Source organism: Nyctibius grandis, chromosome 4, assembly GCF_013368605.1.
Source record: "Nyctibius grandis isolate bNycGra1 chromosome 4, bNycGra1.pri, whole genome shotgun sequence".
NCBI classification, from domain to species: domain Eukaryota; kingdom Metazoa; phylum Chordata; class Aves; order Nyctibiiformes; family Nyctibiidae; genus Nyctibius; species Nyctibius grandis.
The window spans coordinates 41467052-41493639 of NC_090661.1; the positions used below are offsets into that span (position 1 = coordinate 41467052).

Below are 26588 nucleotides of genomic sequence, written 5' to 3' on the forward strand. Positions count from 1 at the left end.
GATGATAATTAATGTTTTCTTGGGAGAATTATTTCTATGATACAAATTCCAGGAAATAGTTAAGAAATCTATTGTGGCTTTAATTTATCTTTTTATATGAAAATTAAGACATTAAAAAAAGTAATAGTCATATATGTTAAAAATTGTGTTGAAAAAACTTCAGTGATTAATTGGCAAAACGAATAATGGAAAATATATGGCAGGCAAATACCTCATTCATTAGCTTTATCTGTTTGGGAAGCTGGAAGAGCCTATGACAAGCTAGAGGAAGATTTTCATGTGCACAAATGTAACCTCCTCGATTGAAACTAATTCTCTGTCTGAATTTTGAAGATTTATAGCACTTAATGCAGAGAAATTTATGAGCCCTAGTGAGTGTATTTTAGCTTGAAATGAGCTTCATGTTACCATAGTTCACATTTAATTACACAAACCTTTTCAAATAGTTTTTATTTGTGATGTTGAGTAAGCAACTTCATAACATCTTTAAATAATCATCTGTGTTTCCCCCCCAAATGCTTCAATGTTTTATAGCATCAATTATCATGGCACTGTTCAGAATTGTAACCTAGATTAGATGTGTTAGGACACCGGGTACAGATTTGCATTTTAACCATGCTATATGGTCATAGATGACATAAACTGGATGGGGCCAGCAGATGTACAGGGCTCATGCACCTGCCCTCTTGTGACATGTACAGGAGCATGGACCAGAGTAGCTGACATGAGAAAACCGTTCCTTTATTTTCCCTAGCTAATCTGGAGTTTGAGTTCAATTTTGAGCTCTGAAAGTCAACATTATCACGTAATACTTGGACAGAGATGTAGACTCCAGCTCCCTGTGTTAAACATAATGGATCTGTTCAGATTTTTTCAGGTCTTCGTTCAGCATAATAGAGTGGCTCATCAGCTAGGAATTCAAAATATATAATAAAATCACAATGTAAGCAGATTTTAATTTAATAATTTGTTAAAGTGTGTTCTTTCCCATCCTTCTGCATGCTTGCAGCCTGATATCCATTAACTCTTAATGAAGGCTGTGATTCTATGAAAGGAGAGATAACACCCCAGTAGGCGAGTTTTCTGCAGGTGCTCTACTGAATCTTCACCTCTGAATGTAGAAATTGATCTTCTGTCTACCACAGTAGAAACCTGTGGGAGACAATTTCTTGCAGCCTCTTCTGTGTTGATTGCTGTTTGCTTATCTCTAGTGCTAGATAAAGCATTGCTGCCAACAGATTCTGTCAGCTTACATATCAGAAGTGTGTGGAGGTTCAGGAGGACTTCAGTGTGTAATTGTGCAGATTTATAGCTTCCTTTTTTTTTTTCCTTCCTCCAACAGAACTCACCAAAACTTCATCTGCCACTGAGATAAAACAACAGACAATGCTCTCAAAGCACTTTTCAGCTGAGAATCTCACATGGCTGTAATATATATATTATAGCAAGCAGTAGGCACACTTCTCTAAGCTACCATTAACATACAAGTTAAACACGTTACCTGAAACCCAGAAAAACTGTACTGTAAAAAATGGAAATTGTAAATGCTAATGTTTTAATTCAATTTGGTACATATTACAATTCAGAAAAAAAGTACAAGAATCTTATGTTTATAATGTTTCCTTTGCTTTAAGACTTATTAAGCTATCTTGCAAAAAGCTAAGGGCATAATGATTAAAACAAAAAAAATCCCAAAGAAAATCAAGCCACCTGAAAATGTTTGTTATGTACAAGAATGTTGGTGAAACCAGAACTGATATTTTGTTAAATGCCCTACTTAGTTGTGTTCAGAGACATCTTTAATAGAATCCATTTACCTTCTTTAAAGATGCTCATAGTGAATTATTCACATTGTTCTTTTACTATCAAAAATCTTTGATGGCATTGACTAGAAACCTAGTTTCAAAAGTCTCCTTGGTTATCTCCAAGCCTTCTTCCCCTGCAGGAAGCCTCTTTTGTGACACTTTCTTACACCATTCTTGAAATCTCATCTGCTTGGAATTGTTCAGTATCTTTTTTATCTTCTCCACAGAAAGACTACCAGGGTACAGCACCCTATTGAATGGAAACTAAAGTACTGGTACAAGTAGAACAAGAAAAAGCCTGCAGAGGCACTAGAGCTGAAAGAAGAGGTACAGAAGTAAATATAAGCCACACCAGTTCCAGCAGCTGAGGTTCCCCACAAGATTCTATAGCAACCCAATCTCTAGGTGGCTATGTGCTTCCTTCAACACCTCCTGGAGAGATCCCATGCCAGAGGATTACACCATATGCAGTCTATACATGCTCTGCAGGAAAGGTCTAAAGCAGCTGATGACAGCACAAAACAGACACTTTACATTATGGTACCTTGAAATTTCAAATCTTTTTTTTTCACTAGTACGCACAGGGGGAAAAAAGTATACCAGCCACAAACAGATATTACCTTCATGAGAAATTTCTTTCCATGGATTAGGCGGATACATGAAAGCGGCATTCTGGATTTGGTCATGTATGTCTTCATCTTCATTGAATGGAAAGGTACCACTGAGGCTTACATAAATGATGACGCCCACAGACCACATATCCAAAGATCTGTTATAGCCTTTGTTTCTCAGCACTTCTGGAGCAAGGTAGGCTGGCGTGCCTACAACTGAACGCCTAAATGATTTCTCTCCAATGATTCGGGCAAAGCCAAAATCGCAAAGTTTTACCTGTTTAAAGAAAAGTGCTATAGTAAGAGAGACATTATTTTTATTATCAAATACATACTCGAGGAACTTTTATCGCAGTTTAGTTGCAAGATGCATCATCTACTGTTTCTAAAAGGGTACTTTCTTTTAAACTCCTCTTTGAGAGGAATACCCGTATTCCACCAAGACATTAGACCAGATTCCCAGTCCACTCTATCTCCTCTATTCCTTCACTCCATGAGTAAACCACGGTAAAAGCAGTAACACAGGACAGGTTAGAGTGAAAGAAGTGCAGTTTTGGATGGGCCTAACAGCTCAGGCTCCCGGTGAAAGTAGTAAAGCAAAGTAATACTGATTAATTCATAGCATAAAAACATGGCAAACCCTATGGCTTTTTCCTAAATCAAGCAAGTGGACAAGATTTAGTTCTTGAATTTCCACTTTCATTTTATTATGGACCTAGTTACACCCTGCCTCTCTGCAAACTCCCTTGTCTGATTTCTTCAGAGGGACAGATTTAGCTGCTTAAAAATTCTCACTTAACGGCTCAGTATAGATTCTTCCTTTCCAATTATTGATATTAGTATTATTTACAAATTATCAATAGTGCTCCTTTTGAATATGGGCAGTTGGAAGAGATTATAGATGAACTCTGCAGATCAAAGGTAACAGGAGCTGATACAAGTACCTTTTAATAAGAAATACAATGAGACAGAAAGTATATTTAAATATTCTGCCATCTACCTGGCATTTAAATTCATAAAATTAAAGAAGCAGCTCTTCTTCTTCATGAGCTCTATACTAACTTTCAGAAAGGTAACTGTCTTTCTGGTGACTGCTTGCAAATTGTCACTTATCTGGACCAAATTAACCAGATAAGTAATTTGTGCTGTAATCATGAGCAAATTAGAAACAATTGCACAAGTAGTTATGCCACACTTGAAAATCTAGTTGAATATTTTAGAAAAATGACAAAAGGCAAGGATTTTCAAACATGTCTTTTTTTCAAAGTTTTTTGAATAAGTGATCAGTTTTTTCATATCTAAAAACTCTGTGTAGTTCCTGGAGGAGATACAGAGAGGTCACTAGTAAATTTCTTGTTTGTTCATAAAATAATCATTGGTAACATGTATTAATCTGAACAATTTATGTTAAGAAAGGGCATTTTCTACTTGCCTGTGGGAAAGGATCAGCTGATGCCAATAACACATTTTCTGGTTTGAGGTCACAATGAACAATATTTTTGAAATGAAGATGTCTTAAAGCAACAAGGATCTGTGAAGAAACAAATCAGAAAGAAATTCAGTTTTAAATGCGTACATTTTCTTTGGTTTTATATTGTTCGAACAATATTAGTGATCAGAGAATCAAGGACTGGTGTAGAGAGAAACAATCCAACAAGAACGTACCTTTGTAGGAATATCTACAATGGGGGAGTGGGGAAGGCAAAAATGTCAGCTATTATTTGCTGTGCCTCAAGTTTTCTTGACGTTTCACTGTATGGAATATGATTTTTCCCTCTCCAAAGACTTCATATTCTAAACATATTTTTAAAAACTGTGTTCTAAGTACTTGCTTACTTTTTTTTTTTTTTGGTGAAATCTTTGGACACAGGAACATTTGCAAAATGACCATCCAGATCTGAATTCACTCAAAAAATTTCCCAGAAATATTATGTGATCCATTTTAAACATTTTCTTGAGGAGAGAAAGCATAAGGAGTCTTGCATGTATTTTTATTCCATTCCATACACAAGAACATGGCAATAGAGTGTAACAGAAATTTTTATCCTATTCTTGTGGCTTTAACTCCTTTCCTTTTATCTGGTCAGGAGCTGGCAGAATTTCCCACTATATTAGGGCAGGGAATGGCAAGGAGGCTGAATGAACCTGGGAAGGCAAGAAACCAAATTCTGAAGCTGGTGGCAGTTTCATCCACGAAAGCCTGAAAACTAGGGAACCTACTACATTCTACCCTGAATAATAAACTTCCACTGTAACACTGTTGTTCCTGCTCCTTTCTTTTTCCTGACTGCTGAAACACAGACTGCTCTGACTCTGAAGTGGCTCAATTCTCAATTGTGTATCTAAATTTAAATCTAAATTTTATGGGCAGCCAAAGAAGCAATATGATAATATGACAACAGGAAGAACAACAAAAAAAAAAACCCAACCCAGATCACATTGTTAAGTCATACAGGAAACCAGATTAATTTAATCAGAGGTAGTGCCAAGATCCAATTTCAGCACAGAAAATATGCACAAAAGTGCACAGTACTAACTGCAACAGTTATGTATGGGACAGTTAAAGAGGCTCAAATTTCTTTGTGCAGGTCTTCAACAGTTTGCTGTTAAGTGTTTTGCATCCCTTTCTTGTGCTTAATTCTTCAAGTATATGAGAAATTGTAGCTTGATGGTCCTTCCATCCAGCAGCCAGACAGATATACACGTGTCTAGTTCTAGGTCCTCTTAATGGTTTACTACCTATCATATAATATAAACAAAGTGGTCTGTACCATCCCTGATATTACAATTCAGGCTTTCATAAATCAGACAGGTAAATTATGCCAAAAGCAAAACATAAGCAATAGTGATAATACTTGACCTCAAATCTCCTTCTAGGTCTATAACTAATTTCTTACCTGAGTAATTAAAAACTTTGTTATTCTCTCTGGCAATCTGCCCTTTTCACTTGATAAGATCATCTCCAGCATGTCTCCATGGAGTTTTTCCATAACAACAAATACTCTTTCTGGTGTCTCAAACATACATTCCAGATTTACAACTCCAGGATGATGAAGATTCTATTAAAGATAAATACAGCACTTGAATAACAGATTTCCCAACATGATTAGTAGGTTTTATCATTATATAGCTAGTCTTCAGACCCCCTAAACCAACAGCATTTCAGTCTTTCATAATTTAAATTGTGTGCCTAATCTGTAGGCAACAGGCATGAAATTTCTAGGGAGAGTACAGGAGAATGTATGAACTTCAGATCAGTTTAACAAACATACATTTTCCTTATTGTGCCTGGTGCTTAAAGCTGCAGAAACTGTAATTCCTAACGTTACATTCCCAGTACATTTGGTCTTGGCTAATTTATGCAGATTAAGCAGCAAAAATACTAGTACTTTTGCAAAATACTAGTGATTATCAATTAAAATAATTATCATATTATCTGCTATTTATAGTAATGTATAAATGGAGTTAGTACAGTAGAAAGAATAGAAAAATACCTGTAAAATTGCAACTTCATTACGAAGTTGACTTTCCTGTTTAGTTGGGAACCTTAGTTTGTCAATTATTTTAATGGCAACATCTCTTCCTGTTTTACGATGTTTTCCTGCATTAATAAAACAAAAGGCCTCTATCAATTAACATGATTAATTCTGCAAAATGTTACACTTTCACTGAATTGGACAAATGAGCACAACCAAGTAATTTTCAGAGCAGGTTTGCAGCAAATTAAGTCATGTAAGTCATTAAAAGTTTTCTGTCATTTCCCTTCTTTCTAGCCTTTGACAAGAGAACTTTTCTTATTAACATCTGACAAAGCTGTTTAAACGTGTAAGACACATACACATATGAGAAAGTCAGCTCTGCATTTCAAGAACATAGGTGCAAAGTTAACTTTCTGAGATATATATATATATATATATATATATGCTTGTTCATATACTTAAGCTGCATTTTCTGCAATTGGCAGGTTGTAGGCTTAGTCCTTTGATAGTATTTCCAGACTAGCAAGTAGGTGATGGCCTTTAGGAATGTGAGTGTATGTCCCAGATTTATCAGAGACTCACAGAGATTCTTCAGTGAGAAATTTGTAGTTAGTTCTCACTGTCTCAAACAACAGCTGTACCTAAATACACCCTCAAAAACTGCTGGAAAAAAGGAGGAAAAAGAGGAAAATGACTAAGAAAATAATAAAAAAACAATTCTAATGAACTACTGAAAACCAAAAAAAAAAAAAGCTCACAAAAACATGCCAAGAAAAACAGCAGGAAGAAGAAATTATACATTGTTTTTCTTCTTCAATTATAGTTCTCGAACAGTTTTCTGCACTTCAGGGTCTTCTTTACTAGAACTTACAGAGAATATGAAGCTATTAATAAACACTGACCCGCTACTGGTTAGAAAACTTCAAATTACAAAACAACTTCATCAATAAAAAAGTTTCCTTCTTTAATGAATATTGCTTATATAAAACAATGGGCAGCTAATTTCTGCAACAAAACATTTCAGAGTCCAAATACTTTCACCATTCAAGAAATTTTCTATCTTAAGCATAAGTGTACAGCACACCAAAGCCTTACCTCCATAAACAATTCCAAACTGTCCTGATCCCAACACCTCATCTGGGAAGATCTGGTATACAGTGCTAATATCCTGTTTATATAAACAAACCAAATATTAAGCCCTGAGATATGGAAACAAATTTGTATTTCATTTGCTTTTGCTAATGGGAAGTAGCACATATTTACTACAGTACATTTCAAAATATATTATCTGCCAAAAACATTCACGCAAGTTTTCTTAAAAGTCATGTTAACTTCAATTGCTGTAAAAGCTGCTGCACCTTCGATAAGTTTCAGCTGCTGCCATCTTCCAGGCAAGTAACCCCCAGCACACTACATTACACTTTGTAATTGTGAAATTTGAAGACGAAAGTACATATGGAAGGAAATACAGAGGGTCTTGTTAGCAACATTCTACCCCGATATCCTGGGTTTTTATGAAAAGGGAGAAATCAGGAATTTAAAATTTTCTTGAAAAAGTTCCAATGTCAGCTCATGTCAGCCACAGAAATGCAAGTGGTTTCTTAGTTTATAGAAAACTTTGTGAGTATCAGCAGCTCTGGGCTTTGGCTGTTTGTGTTTGTCCACTGAGGGTTAAATATTCCATCCGTGCCAGAGAGGGAGTCTCACATCTCGCTATTCCTTAGTGCCTAAATACAGGCTAAAGCACAAGCTGTTAGCGGATTCATTTGGGAGACTCGAACAAACCTCAAATCTTGGAGCTTAGTTTCATATTTCTGATATTTAACCAGCAGCATTTACAAAGAAGAGTAAAAGAATGTCAAGGAATTGATAACAAAGGATGTCTTGCTTTTTCTTAGGAAAGAAATGGACACATCCTTCCCCAGCACTTTTCTGGCAAATACCAGAGCTGCCCCAAAGCTGTACTCAGCTGCAGGCAGTCCCGTTTATTTCCTCCGCCCATGAGACAGAAAATCAGCAGTGTGACTGATTAGCTTGAACAAATGTCCTGTGTCTAACAGTCCTTGGTAAAAGAAACCCAGAATTCTTTACATATGTGTAACAACTTATGTAACTCTTCCTTCAGATAGAGCTTCATCTTTGTACAACAGAGAACATCTGATCTCGCAGTGATGACAGGAAACAGTATATTTATCAAGTCTTGTGATTAGCTTTACTAAGTTCAGCTGACAGAAGTCCCATGAACTAATAACTCCTACAGCTCACTTTTCCTTTTGGTAGTTAACATCCTGCAAGGATACATAGTTAAATGCTGTGTTAAGAGAAATTACCCATACGCAATTCTTGCGTCTCAAGACAAGGTGCCATGAAGATAATTTTTCTCAGAAGTTAGTAAAGCTAATTGTTAATTTCTACAAAGTATGCAAAAAAAGGCTGATGGGAACTCCTCTTCAACATTCCTCTTTGCAAAACAGATCATTGACTTCACAAGCTTAATCATAGCACGTCTAGCACCAGCATCCAGAAAACACTCACCACGTTTTCTTGAACTTGGCAGTTTGACACAGAAATACTGATGGATATATCCCCTGGGGAAGAAAGTAAACTATACTTTAGATTGCTGTGCATTTAGTTCAAACATGTAGTAATAGGAAATGACATTCACATTACATCAATATCTACTGACAGCTCTAGAAATTGGACCAATTAGGTCAGCTTGTTCATCTACCAGCCAATATAAAATTACATCAGCCCACAAATACGTGACTTGAACAACAGTTTTGCAGTGTATGGTAAAGAACAGAATTATACATGTCATTATTAATTTTTTTAATATTGGAATCTTATAATTCCCATTTTTAAGCTTATTATTGCTTTTTGTGCATTCATTTTTGGGGCTTTATACCCCATGCAAATAACATAACTGCAACTATGGTAAACTGTTTTTATTTAGTGGATTTAATAATAATTTTTATTTACAGTGTCATCTACAATGTATTTGATGCTGTTCAGGCCAACACACATTCAAATTGGTATGTGTACTGTTAAAAGTAATACACATTTCAACTGGCTTAAGAGACATTATTAAAACACATAATGGAAATAAAAACTTGCACTTGTGCTTTAAATACAACAAATATCAGACCCAACCTCTACAAATTCAGAGCTTAGGATGTTACCATAAGCATTCTGAAGTGCAAACCTATTGAGGGGTTCAATAAAACTTGAGAATATGTCTGTTGCAAAGTGTATTGGCTAGGGGCTGATGGGGTCCATCTTTGGTCATAGGCTTGCCAAGCTGGTGAAGAGGGCTTTAAACTAGAGTTCCTGGGGGAGGGGAACCTCAGTCCATCCCAATTCAGCCAGTCCAATGCCAGGGCCAGCAATAGATGCCCAGAGCATGGAGAGGATAGCAGGAGAGTGCCAGAAGAGCAGCACAAAGGAATTCCAGCCAGTAAGTCAGCTTCATTGGGGGCCCAACTGAAATGCCTCTATGCAAATGAACATAGCATGGGGAATAAACAAGAGGAGTTAGAGACGTGCGTGCGCCTGCAGGGCTATGACCTTATTGGCATCATGGCAATGTGGTGGGACGGCTCCTATGACTGGAGTGGAATGGAAGGATACAGGCTCTTTAGGTAGGACAGGCAGAGGAGACGAGGAGGGGGTGTTGTCCTCTATGTCAATGACCAGCTGGAGTGCATGGAGCTCTGCCTGGGGATGGAGAAGGAGCTGACTGAGAGCTTATGGGTTAGGATTAAAGTGGGGGCAGGGACAGGTGACACTACAGTAGGAGTCTGCTACAGGCCACCCAACCAGGAAAACCAAGCGGATGAGGCCCTCTACAGACAGATAGGAGTAGCCTCACATTCACAAGCCCTGGTCCACATGGGGGACTTCAACCACCCCGATATCTGTTGGAGGGACAACACAGCAGGGCATAAGCAATCCAGGAGGTTCCTGGAATGCATTGATGATAACTTCCTTTTCCAAGTGACACAGAAGCCAATGAGAAGAGGTGCCATGCTGGACCTTGTTCCCACCAACAAGGAGGGGCTGGTGGGGGATATGAAGCTCAAGGGCAGCCTTGGATACAGTGACCATGAAATGGCAGAGTTCAAGACTCTTAGGGCAGCAAGTAGGGTGCAGAGCAAGCTCACTAGCCTGGACTTCAGGAGAGCAGACCTTGGCCCTTTCAGGGACCTGCTTGGTAGAGTACCATGGGATAAAGCCCTGGAGGGAAGAGGAGCCGAAGAAAGCTGGTTAGTATTCAAGGACCACCTCCTCCAGGCTCAGGAGTGATGCATCCCAACAAAGAGGAATGGCAAAAATGCCAAGAGGCCTGCATGGATGAACAAGGATCTTCTGGATAAACTCAGACACAAAAAGGAAGCCTACAGAGGCTGGAAGCAAGGGCAGGTAGCCTGGGAGGAATACTGAGAAATTGTCTGAGCAGCCAGGGACCAGGTTAGGAAAGCTAAAGCCCTGACAGAATTAAATCTGGCCAGGGACATCAAGGGCAACAAGAAAAGGTTCTATAGGTACGTCAGTGATAAAAGGAAGACTAGGGAAAACATGGGCCCTCTCCAGAAGGAAACAAGGAGACCTGGTTACCTGGGATATGGAGAAGGCTGAGGTACCTGACAACTTCTTTGCCTCAGTTTCACCGGCAAGTGCTCTAGCCACACTGCCCAAATTGCAGAAGGCAGAGGCAGGGACTGGGAGAATGAAGAACCACCCACCGTAGAAGACTATCAGGTTCGAGACCATCTAAGGAACCTGCAAGTGCACAAGTCCATGGGACCTGATCAGGTGCATCCATGGGTCCTGAGGTAACTGGTGGATGAAGTTGCTAAACCGCTATCCATAATTTTTGAGAAATCGTGGCAGTCTGGTGAAGTTCCCACTGACTGGAAAAGGGGAAACATAACCCCCATCTTCAAGAAGGGAAAAAAGGAAGACACGGGGAACTACAAACCAGTCAGCCTCATCTCTGTGCATGGCAAGATCATGGAGCATATCCTCCTGGAAACTATGCTAAGGCACATGGGAAATAAAGAGGTGGCTTCACTAACATGGCTTCACTAAGGGCAAATCATGCCTGACAAATCTGGTGGACTTCTATGACGGGGTTATAGCCTTGGTGGACACGGGAAGAGCAACTGATGACATCTATCTGGACTTGTGCAAAGCATTTGATACCATCCCACATGACATCCTTGTCTCTAAATTGAAGAGACATGGACTTGATGGATGGACCACTCAGTGGATAAGGAATTGGCTGGACGGTCTCATTCAAAGAGTTGCGATCAACAGCTTGATGCCCAAGCGGACACCAGTGATGAGTAGCGTTCCTCAGCGGTCGGTATTGGGACCAGCGCTGTTTATCGTCTTTGTCAGTGGCACGGACAGTGGGATTGAGTGCGCCCTCAGCAAGTTTGCTGATGACACCAAGCTGTGTGGTGCGGTCAAGACGCTGGAGGGAAGGGATGCCATCCAGAGGGACCTTGACAGGCTTGAGAGCTGAGCCTGTGCAAACCGCATGAAGTTCAACAAGGCCAAGTGCAAGGTCCTGCATGTGGGTCGGGGCAATCCCGAGCACAAATACAGGCTTAGTGGAGAATGGATTGAGAGCGGCCCTGAGGAGAAGGACTTGGGGGTAATGGTTGATGAGAAGCTCAACAGGAGCCAGCAATGTGCACCCGCAGCCCAGAAAGCCAACCATATCCTGGGCTGCATCAAAAGAAGCGTGGCCAGCAGGTCGAGGGACGTGATTCTGCCCCTTTACTCCGTTCTCATGAGACCCCACCTGGAGTACTGTGTCCAGCCCTGGGGCCCCCAACATAAGAAGGACATGGAGCTGTTGGAGCGAGTCCAGAGGAGGGCCATGAAGATGATCAGAGGGCTGGAGCACCTCTCCTGTGAAGAAAGGCTGAGAGAGCTGGGTTTGTTTAGCCTGGAGAAGAGAAGGCTCCAGGGAGACCTTAGAGCAGCCTTCCAGTATCTGAAGGGGGCCTCCAGGAAAGTTGGAGAGGGACTTTTTACAAGGGCATGTAGTGATAGGACGAGGGGGAACGGTTTTAAACTGAAAGAGGGGAGATTTAGACTAGATATTAGGAAGAAATTCTTTACTTTGAGGGTGGTGAGACACTGGAACAGGTTGCCCAGAGAAGTTGTGGATGCCCCCTCCCTGGCAGTGTTTAAGGCCAGGTTGGATGAGGCTTTGAGCAACCTGGTCTAGTGGAAGGTGTCCCTGCCTGTGGCAGGTTGGTTGGAACTAGATGATCTTTAAGGTCCCTTCCTTTCTATGATTACACAACGACATAATTTTGGGAAGGAAAGGATAGTTCTTTGGAGCATTGCCGCCTCTGTCTCCTGCCTCTTCCTAGAATTTCTTAGTATGGATTAAAGCCTCATCAAAACCAGTGTTCTCTACTATAAAGCCTTTATTACACACTGAAGACACTACTGCCCATCAGCATCTTTCCCAGTTGCACTAAGTAGCATGAATAACTTCTGCCCTGTGTGACTTATTCCCTTGTCCCTTCCTTCGGAATCGATTGTTGCTGGAATGCAATGTTTCGGTTACGTATAAGCTTTCTATCGTTGCCAATTTGTTTTCAAATGTATGTGCTGCTTTGTGTTTACATGAAAAAAAGCATGGACAAAGACTTTGAGCAGAAGGCAGAAAGTTGCTATCATCCTCAGACCCCACTGGAGTTCGTTCTAAAGGTCTCAGATGACCTTAATTTTCACACAAAAACCCCAAAGATAACTACTAACTTGTAAAGAAAATTTTCAAACTTCCCAAGAGAGAAGACAGCTGTCATTCCCAGTCTAGCATCTTAGGTCATTTGTTTAGCTACGCTGGGCTCAAAGCAGGGGCGCTAAGCAACTAGTCTGATTAAAATGACATCCAGAATTTGACACTATTTTATGCAGGAACCCAGCTGACAAAGCAAAGGACGGAGCTGATCTAATCTGATATGTGAGCTGTTGTGCCTGGAGATGTAATGCCACAGCCTGTTGTATCACTTGGTTTCTGAAGGGCTTCCGGTCTCATTAGCATTTCATGCTGCATTAATAGCATCCAGATGTCAAGTGCTAAAGCGGGTGTATATTGCAACAAAAGGTCTAATCCAAATTGTGTAGACATATCCAAATTTGCTTTACACTAACTAGGCTGAGTACAAGTAGCAGAGCAACCACAGCAGCACGTGCCTAGTAGCGGGGAACTGTTTGCTCTGTGCTACTTTGTAAGTGGTACCTGAGCTAGATTTAAACGAGTTTCATGTTTGGTTTACATAAGCTGTCATCTTTGCTAGAGAGTTACCCAAAGGTACGTAAACTGGAGGCAAAGACACATTCAGTCCTTTTGGTCGTGGGTAAGATCCACGCTTTTTGTGCTTAGAACAGCTGTTCTTCACACTTGAGCTCATTTCATCTCAGCATGGGACAATGTTTGTGGCGGCTGTACAGCCAAATGTGATGAAAGGGAGCATATCGTCTATGCTGCAGTGACCTAAAGAGTGAAGAGCTGCTTCTGCAGATAGCTAGAAACATCAATTACAGTCATGATGGGAAAAATCTATCAATTCCCAACTGGAGCTCAGAAAACTTCATGCCTCTGTACAAGGAAACTATTACTCATGTCAGCAACACAAATGTGGATGAGATGCCTTACAAAGAGAACAACTATTTGCTCGCAAACAAATTGCATCTTGTATATTAGTACAGATGTCCTAGTATAAACTGCAAACATATAGATGAGAAACTGTGGCATTTAAAATAATACGCAGACAGGTGATAAACCATGACAGAATTGCCTTTACTAGCTGTGCAATACTTCCTTTCAACATGTGCAGAAGATTGAGCAATGTCATTTGTGATACGACTCTACTTATCTGAAATGGAGGAAATTAATAAACTTACTGTGTAGGCTGGGTCCTGACCCAGTTGATGCCCCTTTAGGGATGACAGGCATCAGGGCGTGCTGTATTGCCATCTCCCACATTCGTGCCACATCGATGCCAATACCACTGGTGATAACACTGTTATTCAGTGGAACACTTGAGAGGTTTTCTATGTTTTCTCCAACACAATAGATTATATTTGCTGTGCTTATTTCAAAACAATGAGGATTAGCTCCTTGAGGCAGTAAAGTGAAAGTTTTTGCAGGTTCCAGAGACAAAATTTCAGACAACGGGATTTCCTAAAATGAAAAAATGTTTTATTTTCTGTGTAAAGATTATCAACATATATAACTAAAGCACGAACTTTAACTAATTTATATTAGCTGTTGCTTTTAACCACATGGTTCTTTTACAAACAAAAAGGCTCTTGTAACCTGAAACTCCATGACACAGAGGACTGTTGATGGTAAAATACGAAATGTTTCTTTCCAAGACCAAGTAGAACTTTACTTATTTAATTAAACTTATCAAAGAGAGGAGTGAGGTGCCATCAGAAAAGAGCAGGACCATCCATGTATCAACAGAACTCCACTAGAAAATGAAAGCCTGTTGACTCCTTAGTTACTTAAATTTATTTGCAATAAATCATTTGCAGAATAAATCTATTCAACATTAACATTCCAAATCCACCTTTCACATAGGTGTAAACTTGATTGTTTCATCTTGAATAACACTTAGGGCACGTCTCACTGACGTATTTCCCTGACACGAATTTGTATTATGAATGACAGAATGTCAGATGAATTTCGTGCCAAAATTTGTCGCTGGTACTGAATTGCCCCTGTATAAAAGCCTTCCATTTCCACAATGTATATTTTCTAGGTCCTTGTTAGCTGACGCCTTTCTGATCTGAGACTTGTTTGTGAAAGGCAAAACACACATATGCAGCTTAAATAATGAAAACAAACATAGATAAAAGTTATACTACTAGTGTAGTTTTAGTAAATATCTATTAACCCAGCAATTCAGTCATCATATACTGCTGGTACAAAAAGAGATTTGAAAAATACGTCTTACTTTGTAATATTTGCTTCCAGTATCATTTTGAAAAAGTGTAATACATTTGCTGTCCAGTCTCCAGTAGTGTCGTTTCCTCTGCAATGAAAAACAAGGGAAAAATCTTTCTAGCATTTTCCAAGTAAATTAATGAAATGTTCATTTCTCAAAAGCATCACTTTCAAAATGTTTCAATTAACTTTCAAGAGATGAATTGTGAATGATAAAGATTAATTTGCTATTACAAGATTTTTATGAGGACTTTATATATAAGTTTAGGATTTATAGGGCCACCCGCTGTTGTTTTGGTAATAACCTAGATCTGTTCAAATCGTTCAAGTTTTAAAAATTTAAAATGTCCCTTTAATGTTTGCATTATATTCAGCACAATTTGCTACAGGTGTGCTGCTAAAGCAATTGAACTTTCTTTTTGTATCAGTTATAACACCCCAGCTCACTTCAGAAGGCCACATACTGAAGTCTTTATTTCTGTTTTAGCAGGTTGGAATGAAAATAACTTTTTTCTACACTAAATCTATTCTACAAATCTCTCAATTTACCTAGCAGTAAGGTATCTAGGAGACTGCAGCTGGAAGGTAAAGCTACTTTCCAGAACCCCTAAGGTGCTAATATTATTTTTTACTTCCTTCAGAATGTCTTCACATTTGGCTGCCTATGATAATGCAACTGACACATTCAGATATTTTTTATGTGTTTCAACTGTCTCCTGTCTCTTACAAGCAGTGCCAGTCCTCAGTTATGACAAGAATCAGGACTTAGTAATCAACAGTACTGCAAAAAGCGCCTTACAGGAGTGACTGTAAATTCTCACAATATTGTTAGGATTTGATTCTGTACTATCATATAGCATGTACAGTAAGACAGGTCTTCCTTTACATTTCTTACCAGTGTGTCCTTGCTTGTATAGTGAACCATCCAACCCTCCTTCATTACTGTGCTACTTCTCCTTTTTGTGTGCTTCACAGATTGTACCACTCTCATTAACGGAATATTGTTGCTGGTTGAAGGGCTTAAGAATAAATCAATAAAGGCTTTTAAAAAGAAGACAACTTTGGACAAAAAGAAAAAAAATCTTTTAAATCAGAGTGTGCATATATCTCAATATAAGCTAAGGGGAATGTGTTACCAAAACAGACTCCCAGTAAGCAAAAAAAAAAAAAAAAAAGAGGAAACTGCAGGTCAAACTGGAACCTATGAAAGAAAAATATTCTATAATTCTTCAAGGCACAGATCCCTTGCATCAAGGCAATTACAGCTGAAAGGACTTTATTTCATTTTAGGTTCCCTGACAATGAATAATCTCTACTTTTTTCCCTACTAGTCTGCACAGTTCCAGTAAGTGAATAACGCTTTCTTCTCTTCAGATATTTCTAAGGTAAGTTGCACAACTCAATGCCTCATTTTTCTTCCTGGTTAGTTACTTCAAACCACTAATCTATTTTGTAACTTGCTTGAAACTACTACTTCAAGTTCATCAAACTTTCCTTCTTTCTAAACGTATCTAAAAATGCAAACAATTCATCCACAGCCACTTAGGTAATTTCTTTTTTTTTTTCTTAATTTAAATAGTCATTGCACTTTTAGTCAGGGAAAAAAAGCTTAGGAAAATAAAGAACATTGTTCCCTATTGCTCACATGCACAAATAAAGTTTCACAAGGTAATTTTCATAATAGAGTAGACCTGTAACAATTACTTGTGCATCAGTTTTCAGTTGCTACTTCAACTTGACCACAATTTTTAAGTTTCTCTTAATTTCATAATGCATATATTCAGCAAAGCAATCTCACTGCCATTTCAGAACCACCACATGTCACTAGCTCTCTCCATTCTCAAGGAGTGAGAATAGGGTCCATGTAGATTCCCCCGTGAGCCCTAGACATGATACTTACAAATAAATACAAAAGAAGATGAAAGGTACAACCCCCAGCTCACCTGATCATCCTGTTAGACTCATCATGATCTGGATCAGCATCCTGCATTTCCCCATTGTCACTATGGCATCCTGTCATTGATATCTCAGAATCATGAGCTATAGATTCTTCCATGTCATCTATAAAACCACTGTTTCTTTCACTGTCATTGTCATCACTCCCTTCTTCCATGACCACGTCAGACTCAGCCCCAGGACTAAGAAGATCTGGAATATCATTTCTGAAGTTATTATCTGGAAATATACAATACTCCAATCACAACATCCTGACACATTTTGAGCTTCAGGAAAACTCAGGTTCTCTTTGGGTCTGTCTCTACTCAGTGTGTACTGGTGAAGTGTGGTCTGTAACCAGCCATTGAGAAAATCACTGCAGAAAACTGTAAATGCGTCAAACCAGAATACTTTCAGAAATACACCTTTCTATCAAAAACTGCCAAAGTCAAGGCAGAACTTCTTATCCATGGACCTCTATCAAAAATTCTACAACCATGTGTTTATTTCTGAGATCTGGTAGATTCTCTATATAGCTTGAATGTTGTATACTGGCTTGATGGCTGTTGGCAGGCTACAGCTGCAAACTGATGCTAGAAGAGCAGCAACTTCAAAACTAGGAATTTTGTAATATGATGATGACATGACGATGAACTATTGAAATAACTCCTAATACAATTACTTATTATGTGAACTGTATTTTTTGGGAACAAAAGATATTTCTTTGCACCAGTGTTCTCTGTGAAGGCTGCCCAATATTGCACAGTAATCCATACTACTGAAATAACACTCCTTGCCTTTAGAAAATAAATATTAAATAAATATCAGAAAGTCCAATGTGAGATACCATAGAAAAAAACCCGAAGACCTAGGATTTAACTTATTTGACTATGGCGTAGTATTTTCCAGTTTATATTTAAATTATGTTAAACTTTCCAATTTCAAGATTAGATATGCCTAAGCAAGATCAAAGTAAGAAATAACTTTTTATTTTATTGCTGCTTGTGAATGGATTTATCTGGAAGACAGAAAGGAAGAGAAAACTTCAAACTTATTTACCTAAGGACTTACTTTACAAAAACAAACACACAAAACCAAACAAAAAAAAACCACCAAAAAAAGGTATTTTGTTGAAACTCAACCTGCTGCTATACAGGCTGTGATCTAACATGTCAAAATCATCAGTCCTGTCAGACAGGAAAGACAGCAAGAGTTTTTCTGGGATGTTTGCAGTGTTTCAGGAATTAGAAGTAAGGTAAATCACATAGAATAAATCAAATATTCTCATCACGAAACTTTTGCCTGATTGTGTGGAGGAAGGTTCTTGACAGTCAACGTAGAGGATGCCTCAAAAGAAAAAGTACACTGAACTGGTTGACAGGAAAATATTTGGAATTGATAGCATTTCACTCAGCTGAAAGGTTTGTTTCCATGTACAGTAGTCTTAAAATGTTTGGATAGAAGTTACTGATGTGTGATTAAGAGACACATTATACTCCATCCCTAGCAGAAACTGTCAGTCAGTCATGAATGACACTTTACAGTGCAAGGCTCTCTCTTTGCTATTCCCACAACACTTTTTAAATCTCTATTTTTAATAAACCCACGATCAGTTAAAAATAACCTCCCACATTTAGTGTTTAATGTGTTTATTAATGAGATCATACTTGGAATTTTATTGCTTCAGCTCTTCCTTCCCTTACTATTTTGGGGAAGATGCATCACACAGCAGATGGACAGAGTGACAGATACTGTATTTATTTATTATTTTTGAAAATAATGTGAACCAAATTACTGTAAAAATAGAAATGAGACACCAGGATGAAATTGCCTTTGATAATCCTACGGATCCCATATCAGTCATTTAGGATACACAACTAAGAGTTCTACTGTGATGCTATGGATACCATAGTATGGATATTATTTGGTGGGAAAAAGCCAAATTTTATAAATTTTAAGATGGAGAGCTTCAAGGAGCACACTTGGAGTAAGCTTGGAGTACATGTTCTCACCCCAAGTGGCTCTGCGCAAGCTTTCCTCACTCAGCTTTTCCTCGGACAAACCATCACTTCCCATCAGGCCAGCACCAGATTCATGTGTAGGAGGAAAGTCAACAAAAGTAGCATGCTGCTTGTGGGGCAAAGGCAGGGAGAGGGCACAGAGGGTGAGTTGGAGTGATGAAATACAGCTGCCTCAGATGGAAAGAGGGAACTTCAAGGAGTAATTCAGAAACAAATGTAAATTTTGTTCATTTAGTCCCGCTGTCCAGAAACAAGGCTTGCCTTCCTGTCTTCTCTTCGTAATTTTGATCAATCCTGGTTTGCATTCCTCTCTAAAACTGCACCTAACCAGATTTAGTTACTTTCTCTGACTGCAAATCTTAGGGACAACTCTATACTGTTATCAATGGAATTATTATATCACGGTGTATATTTAGCTCTTGGATTTGAAAATCAAGTCATAAACTTCCATAAGCATCATGACTTGCACTCCTGAAGAAATAATTATGTTATGGGATGGTTAATGGTTAAGTGAGCTATAAATGGTGTAAAGATTTTAAAAAAATAACAGTGACTCCAAGAGTTCAGTTTGAGGCGCATCAGAGAGGAACATGCAGTAGGAGTGCAATATCAACCTTCCAGAAAATCATGCACCTTATCACGTTTCAAGTTGGATACTCAGCATCTGAAATATTTTTGCCTACACTAATTGCCATTAACAGAAAAACTTTGTAGTAATAAAGTCACACTACTATGAGAAATACTATGAAAAATATTAGTTAACATTCCTAATTTTGGCAATTCTTGATATCTCTTCAATAAAGTAGATCACCGATGTAAAGTTTGAAAAAGGATACCTAATAAGGCAATACTTTATTAACCTCAGAAGCAGTTTAGGCTGACAACTTAACATGGTAATATGCATTAGAAACTGAACACTTCACCACACTTCTCATTCCCTTATCACATAGGAAAGCGACATTTTCAAGGCAACCAACAACTCATCTACAACCACCCTTTTTTTCTCCAGTACCGTCTGTCAAGCCTACCCATACATTCCTATCTTGACACAAAACCAACAGCACATGTATGGGAAAATGGCAGATATTTAAGCCTTTATTTCTCGCAACTGATACGATTAGTTTTACGCCAACAGTAAGCAGTGGAATTTTTTCCTGGAAGGCCTTCCCAGTTCTTCCAGATACACTTCTCCTTCTCAGGAAGATTATCCTAAAACAAACACTTTTTCCCCCCCAGATTAAAAAAGCAATTTTGTGCTTGTATCTGACAGGTGAATGCCAACTTCTCACGTGTGTAGCTTTTTGCTTTACTCTGGCATTCTGCAGGCCATGATCACCTGGCCGCTTTGCTGCTGACACCACCTCTGTGGCACAGCGGAGCCTGTCTGCCAGCGCCACCTATTTGGCAGACGCATGCTCAGAGCTGATGGTGTATGAGCCACTTGTAGGGTTCCTCCCACACTTCATCTTTGACATACAACAGAAATATCACAGAGGAAAGCCCACTCCCAAGCAATGGAAAAATGTGTCTTTGCACACATCAGTTTTACATTTCTCCTTTATTTAACTGGTGGTTTAAACAATGACAGAAACATTAAGGCAACTTACCTCCATTAATGGCAACTTCCCCCAGGCAGTTATTTGGCACTTTAGGAGCACAGCGTTTATGACAGTTGAACCTACAGTCTGTCAAGAAAAAAAGGGATACAGTAAAATTATTTCTCTTTTTCTGTGACTCAGTTATATCTTTCTCCTCTTATCCAGCCTATAAATGTCGAGCCCTATCATTTCACTAGTACAAAGTTAACGTGTCCAGAAAGCGTTCCTTAGCCCGGCTGCACGCCACCTGCCAGTGGAAGGGACAGGATGAAGATGCTAGAGGCATGTTTTCCCGAGGCAGAAGGAAAGCATTACCGATGGCAGCTGGGCGGAGGCACTAGCTGGAGCTGAAGCACATGCTCAGCTCATCTAGGGGAGCAATCGGGGGACCTGTGTGCTTGTCTGCAAAGCCAGAGCTGCTTTTCCTGTGAAAGAAGCAGACTGGGCTGCAGTATTATCCACTGCAGCTTAAGTGACTGACTACAAATCAAATGCTGAAGACTGAAAATTGAAAAGCAGAACCCAAGCCAACAATTCTAAGCAAGAAAAGACTTGTTCTTTGCATAGCAAAGCAACTTCTAGACAGCTTTCAGTGGAGGGTTCCTTCAATACCTTCCTTATTTCCTAGATATTTTTATTTCACTCCACCTTTACTTTTTTCCTATCTGTAAGTAGCACTTTATTAGCTGTCATCTTAACTGTTTTCTCTTGGCTTACGGAACAAATTTTACGTGAACTAAGAGCTGTAACTTATTAACACACCTGGACAAGCAAAGAGCCAGGAAGAAAGAAATATGCTAAGGATGTCTCTATCCTTGTAATTATTAAATTCAGATTGATCCAAAAACCAACTGAGGTATAGCAGTTCCAAACTGTAGGTAAATATTTTTTTAAAAAATCAGGTTAATATTTGCTTATGTCACTGGGATTCAAAATAAACTGAAACAGGTGATGCCTTCATAGAGATTTTGCTTTAGTTAAAATCACATCAGAATCACATTTTAAGTTAAATGAATGCAACTCTGATTTTTTGCAGGGTGTTAGTTCAAAGAAGAAACACAAAGTATACTGATTAATTCTATGATAGTTATTGTTTATTTTAATAGAAGGAAGGTGCTTTTAAGGATCTGTTAGCTGATGTTATCTAACATCATAGCATGCACAATGATTTGTATTTATGGGCACTTTAGTTGGCTAAGGCGAGCCAGTAATCTAGGTTACAATCCAAGGGGCTTGATTCACTTCAGCACCTGCTGAGGTACAAGCCCACGAGACTTGAGAGCACATTAGTCACATTGGAAAAATATGGTTTTAAATTCTCATATAAGCTCATCTTACTTTATTTTCATTACAACTTCCCCAAAACCCTGAACTGCTGGGACTCATGCACATACTTCAGTTCAAGTATAAGACTTTGTAGATTGAAAACAATGAAGAATACAGTCCTTTGTGCTTTGTGTTAACTATTCTGCTGCAACTGCCTGTGAGCATACACTCACGTAGTGCCAAATACAAGCTAATTTACACCTAAATGAAAAAGATGCGAGCTACTGCAGATATACTGCAGGATAACAATGAAGAGCCACGCAGCCAGCTCCTGCAGAACAGCAATTACTGTAATTTTGACTCCAGCTTAATCCAATGTAATTGTACATGTGCCTACACCTAGACAGTTTAGTGACGAAATCATGACTAAGGCTACATAGCAACTACTCAAACGCTAATTTAGTAATTTTATTATGCTTAGCTTTTATGCTCCTAAAGGGCGTTTACTTACCTTTGCACTGCAAACCCTGTCTAAAAAGCCCTTTGAGAAGCTTCTTACAGTACTGGCAAACTGTTGGCCGTGTGTAAGAGTGGATGACAAAAGTGTGAGGCACTTTAACCTTGGACAGTAAGATCTTGTCTAGCTGAATAGGTCGTCCAATGTAGGACTGTGAATTTGATCTCTTCTCTCGCCCAGTGAATGATTCTGACTGTGTCTTTTGCTGTGAAATACATAAAAAGAACAGTTGAAATAATCATGATGTATTCATTTTTAAAAGAATATCATATTCACATATACTCACCTCAAGTACAGTAAGTCATATGTCATAAAAAGTAATATAAGTGACTTTAAACACTAATAGAACATGCAACACACTCTCAGACTGCTTTCGAAAAATCGGAATGGTATCAAACAGTATCTTTGTCAACACTACTATCATACCTTTTACATTGTGGCTGAAACAAGTTTTTATTAAAAAAAATATCTTTTAAATCAAAAGGAAAATATTCACTAAAGATTTCTCAGAAAAGCATTTTCTGTTCTGATAAAAATACAAGCCATTTTTACCTCTCTTTATTTTCTGCTTTAAATCAATGGTAACTTTGAAAGGCTGTATTTTTTTGTATAAACATTAAGAAAATCATTACCTTATTCTATGTGCATGTAGGTTTTTGACAGAAAACAGGTTAGTATTTTTCCATCCCTTTATTTATAATTTTTGCTATCGCTAACCTTACTACATTTAGATTATGCACAACAGATCACAATAGGTATTTAAATGCACATATATAAATATGTATGAAGAGAGACAGTAAGGCATGGAATCAAAAGAATCCTGAAAGAAACGAGTTACCATATTTTCTCTACTAACTTCATTTAGATGTAAATATAGTAATTCTCCCACAAAACAACTGACCCAGAAAACTGCCTTCTCCTAAGAATTGCCCTTGAGAAACAACCAAACTACACCCACAGTTAACATGGAAAGGAGAAAAAAGTGACAAGATGCAGCTTGATCATTTAAAACTCAGCATCCTCTTGCCATCATCTGCAAATAATCTGATAACTGAAGGCTAGAAAATGAGTCATTTCCAAGGGAGGCTGCACTGTTCGAAAAGTTGTAGTAGCTGAAACTTCAGATTGGCCTAACTTGAAAAACTATTTTGTTTCAAACTAACAATGTTACAGGAAATTCTGCATTTGAGAAAGGTGATTTATTATTATTTCCTGGTAATCAAAATATAAAAATACAATATTACAATACAATATAAGAATTTGAAAGTCATTTTGATGGCAGAAGCAGCTAAGGAGGTCCATGCTTTGCCTTCATAGTGTATTTGCCATAGGAAGAAAAGAAGTTTCTTCCTTGCAAAGATCAGATAGGTTTCTTATTGTGAAGACCAAAATTCTTCTTTTGGTTATACCGCAGAACTATCTGTCTTTCCAAAGACGCACATGCAATAGAATTGCTGAACATTAGAGTGACCCTGCTAATTGACAACAATGCCAACATCACATGCTTATCCACTGTATAGATGCAGTCCTGTCAAATCAAGGAGACATATGCAAAATACATTGTATAAGCCAGGTACATGTGGTCACCATAAAACCAGATTGAAACAAGTATAAGAAAGCATCTGTCTTTTCTCCATCACAAATAATAGCGGAAAAATTATGAGTACACGCTTTGATATCATGTGTTTACTTCCTGAGTTTTAGATCTTCATGCTCTGTAAAGCACTTATGCATGTGAAAAAAAAATCCCAAACTAGTCTCAGTTTTGGATTAAACTTATTTAATATCTGTTAGTTAGCAATATTGCTTGCCTAATATTTCCAAGGCAGACTGTACTAAGTCTTACGAAGTCAACATGAACAGGGCTTTGGAAGGGAGGGCAGAAGCCCAACAGGAAGGAAAGAATGAGGCCACATATACAGCAGAAACTGCATCACGCAGCTTGTGCAAACTACCTGCAAATGACATCGCTCAGTACTTGTGGACAGGACAAATCACACAAGAGGAGATAGAAATTGCGATGAGTTCCTCTCAGTCTTGTATGTAGAATAGGGACAGTTTTGGCGCAGTCTTGGTGCAGTGCTTTACAAGCTACATCCTCAACCCTATGCTATGGTCAGACACCTAGCTCTGAATCTGCTCTTCGGTGCTCACAACAAGAACAGTTACACATGTGACATACTATGTTTTTATAGAAGTATTTTCTTTTTGAAGAGAGCAATTCTTTAAAGGTTTGCCTTAACTCTAACCACTACCTGAAAGGCATTAGTCACAACACTTTGCTGTCTTTGTCTCGAATATGGACATTTGGTGGACTTTTCACAAGTAGCAACACTATTCTCTTACAACGTACTTTAATTGAAAAGGAGTAAGAATTTCTAAGGGGAAAGAGTTCTATTGTTTGCTTTCATCATGTCATTGCGACAAATTAATATTTCAGTTTACCATTCTCACCACTAGAGCCATTTCTTGAGAATATTACTCTTGTCTGAAGCACAAGTGATCCAAATACATCCTAACAGTATGATCTCTCTTAGAACCCTCTGTAGTACCAACTAAACTAAATCTACTTTGTACTGTCATTCTTTGCCTTCATTTTCCAAATTATTGCCAAATCAAAAATGATTTTGGCAACTGAATACTGATAAAAGCTTCTTAAAAGTCCAAATTACTTATATCTAGTTAACCTCATACTCAAAGGATTTTAGAAAGCCGGTGCGGCCCAGTTTTTCTCACCAAATGCCTTTCAGGTTTTTAGAAACATCAGTACCGTTGCTAAAATGTACTGAGACTAATCTTAGGCACTTATATGATTAACAGAGAGAGACAGGCTTCCCTACAGCTTTGGCTCTGACCATTGAGACGTGCTGCCTAGATGATGTCTGATCAAATCTCAGGTGTGGTACAGTATGAATGTGGGACAAATTATTTGCTACATTTTTTGCTTTTTCAGTTTGATGGCAAGTTTTTCAGTTTCAGTGTGCTAGTATATGCTTCTGGATGGTTCTGAGAAAACATCAGGTTGGACAAAAAGTGAATTCTGTGTGCTCTACATTGACTCAATCCTTTCTGAAAGATAACTCTGCAACAGTCACTCACACCATCAGCTTTGATCAAATACCAAGTTACCACTGATAAAGCTTTTGTATTGTTGTTTCTTAAACTTGTTTCTCAAAATTTCTGCCAGTCAATGCACAGTTATAATTTTTGAAGGATTTACTTCAAGTCTCACCTCACATTTTTGTGAGCAACTATGTTTTTGCTAGTAATTTAGAAGTGCTCTCTACAGTTCAAGCAGTAATGGGTACTAAACAAACGATTTATCTTTTTGGAAGACCTACTGCAGAATGTCAGCCTTCAAGACTGATTTCTACTTTACTTTTTTTTAACGTGATATTAATATTCAAAGTGCTGCTTATATTTCTGTTAAAACTAATATACCGACAACGAATAACAAGCTCAATATCAAACGAACACAATTTCACCATGTTTACCATGTTTACCGAGTGAAAGGAAATAGGTAGGCCTAAACTGACTCAAACAAATTGTTTGTAGAAAATATCTGTCAGCTTTTTCTATTTACAGTAAAAGTATTTCAACTTTTCTTTGCCATTGTGCAAGCATTGGGCTGCTATGCAACAGCAGCATAGCACACTGTGTAACACACCAGCAATTCTTAAATTACAGTGGCTTCAGGTCAAGTAAGAGGTAAAGCTGAGTTTCACCTTCTCCCACATTCTAGAAAAGACATCAGCAGTACTGGCTCTGATCTCCTGCATACCCAGGCCTCATATGGTGGACTTGCACTCCCTTCCCTCTTCCAGCCAGAGGCAATGTGACCCTTGGCTCCTGCTCAGAGGCAGCAAGGGAAGGGAAACTGGTGACAGAGGACTGATGGCAGCAGCAGCAGTCAGAGCGGTCACTCCACACCCCTCTGATGACTGACCTATTAGGAGGAGGAATACCTCCTTCCGCTTGCCAATGATGAGATTCTCCTCTCAATAACTTTGAAAACTCCTGTCAATATCCCTCAACTTTAACTTCCAGCACTCCCAGCTTCAGACAGATTGCACAATTTAAAGTCCCTGAAAGAAAAGGAAACCAGGAACTATCCTATTTTCACTGCAGAAGCAAGAATATCTTCCACAAAGCACCTTCTTCTTCAGCTGGTGTGCCTGGTTTGTTAGAAAGATAAATTAGTTTTTCCTGGTAGTCAGCCAGACTACTGACTCAGCAAATCTGGAAACTTCCCAGGAAACGATTGCTTAACTGGATTACACCATGGAAACTAACAGCCTGCACGGCTCCAAACACTAAACAACCCTTTATAACAATCATCCCAGCGAGGTAATCTGTACTTTAACAGCTCAGAATAT

At 38.6% G+C, this 26588-nt stretch overlaps 1 protein-coding gene across 2 annotated transcripts in view; it reads right to left on the reverse strand.

Moving 5' to 3' along the window:
• PRKD1 (protein kinase D1) overlaps positions 1 to 26588 on the reverse strand; it is a 156813-nt gene that overhangs the window by 11674 nt on the left and 118551 nt on the right. For both annotated transcript variants that reach the window (XM_068398168.1, XM_068398167.1), the window contains 12 exons: positions 22207 to 22417; positions 20439 to 20516; positions 16819 to 17023; positions 15771 to 15894; positions 14886 to 14963; positions 13828 to 14107; positions 8431 to 8483; positions 6991 to 7063; positions 5911 to 6017; positions 5314 to 5475; positions 3849 to 3947; positions 2426 to 2693 (listed from right to left, as the gene is read on the reverse strand). In XM_068398168.1, the coding sequence (XP_068254269.1) occupies positions 2426 to 2693; positions 3849 to 3947; positions 5314 to 5475; positions 5911 to 6017; positions 6991 to 7063; positions 8431 to 8483; positions 13828 to 14107; positions 14886 to 14963; positions 15771 to 15894; positions 16819 to 17023; positions 20439 to 20516; positions 22207 to 22417 (1738 nt within the window). The remainder of the gene's footprint in view (positions 1 to 2425; positions 2694 to 3848; positions 3948 to 5313; positions 5476 to 5910; positions 6018 to 6990; positions 7064 to 8430; positions 8484 to 13827; positions 14108 to 14885; positions 14964 to 15770; positions 15895 to 16818; positions 17024 to 20438; positions 20517 to 22206; positions 22418 to 26588) is intronic.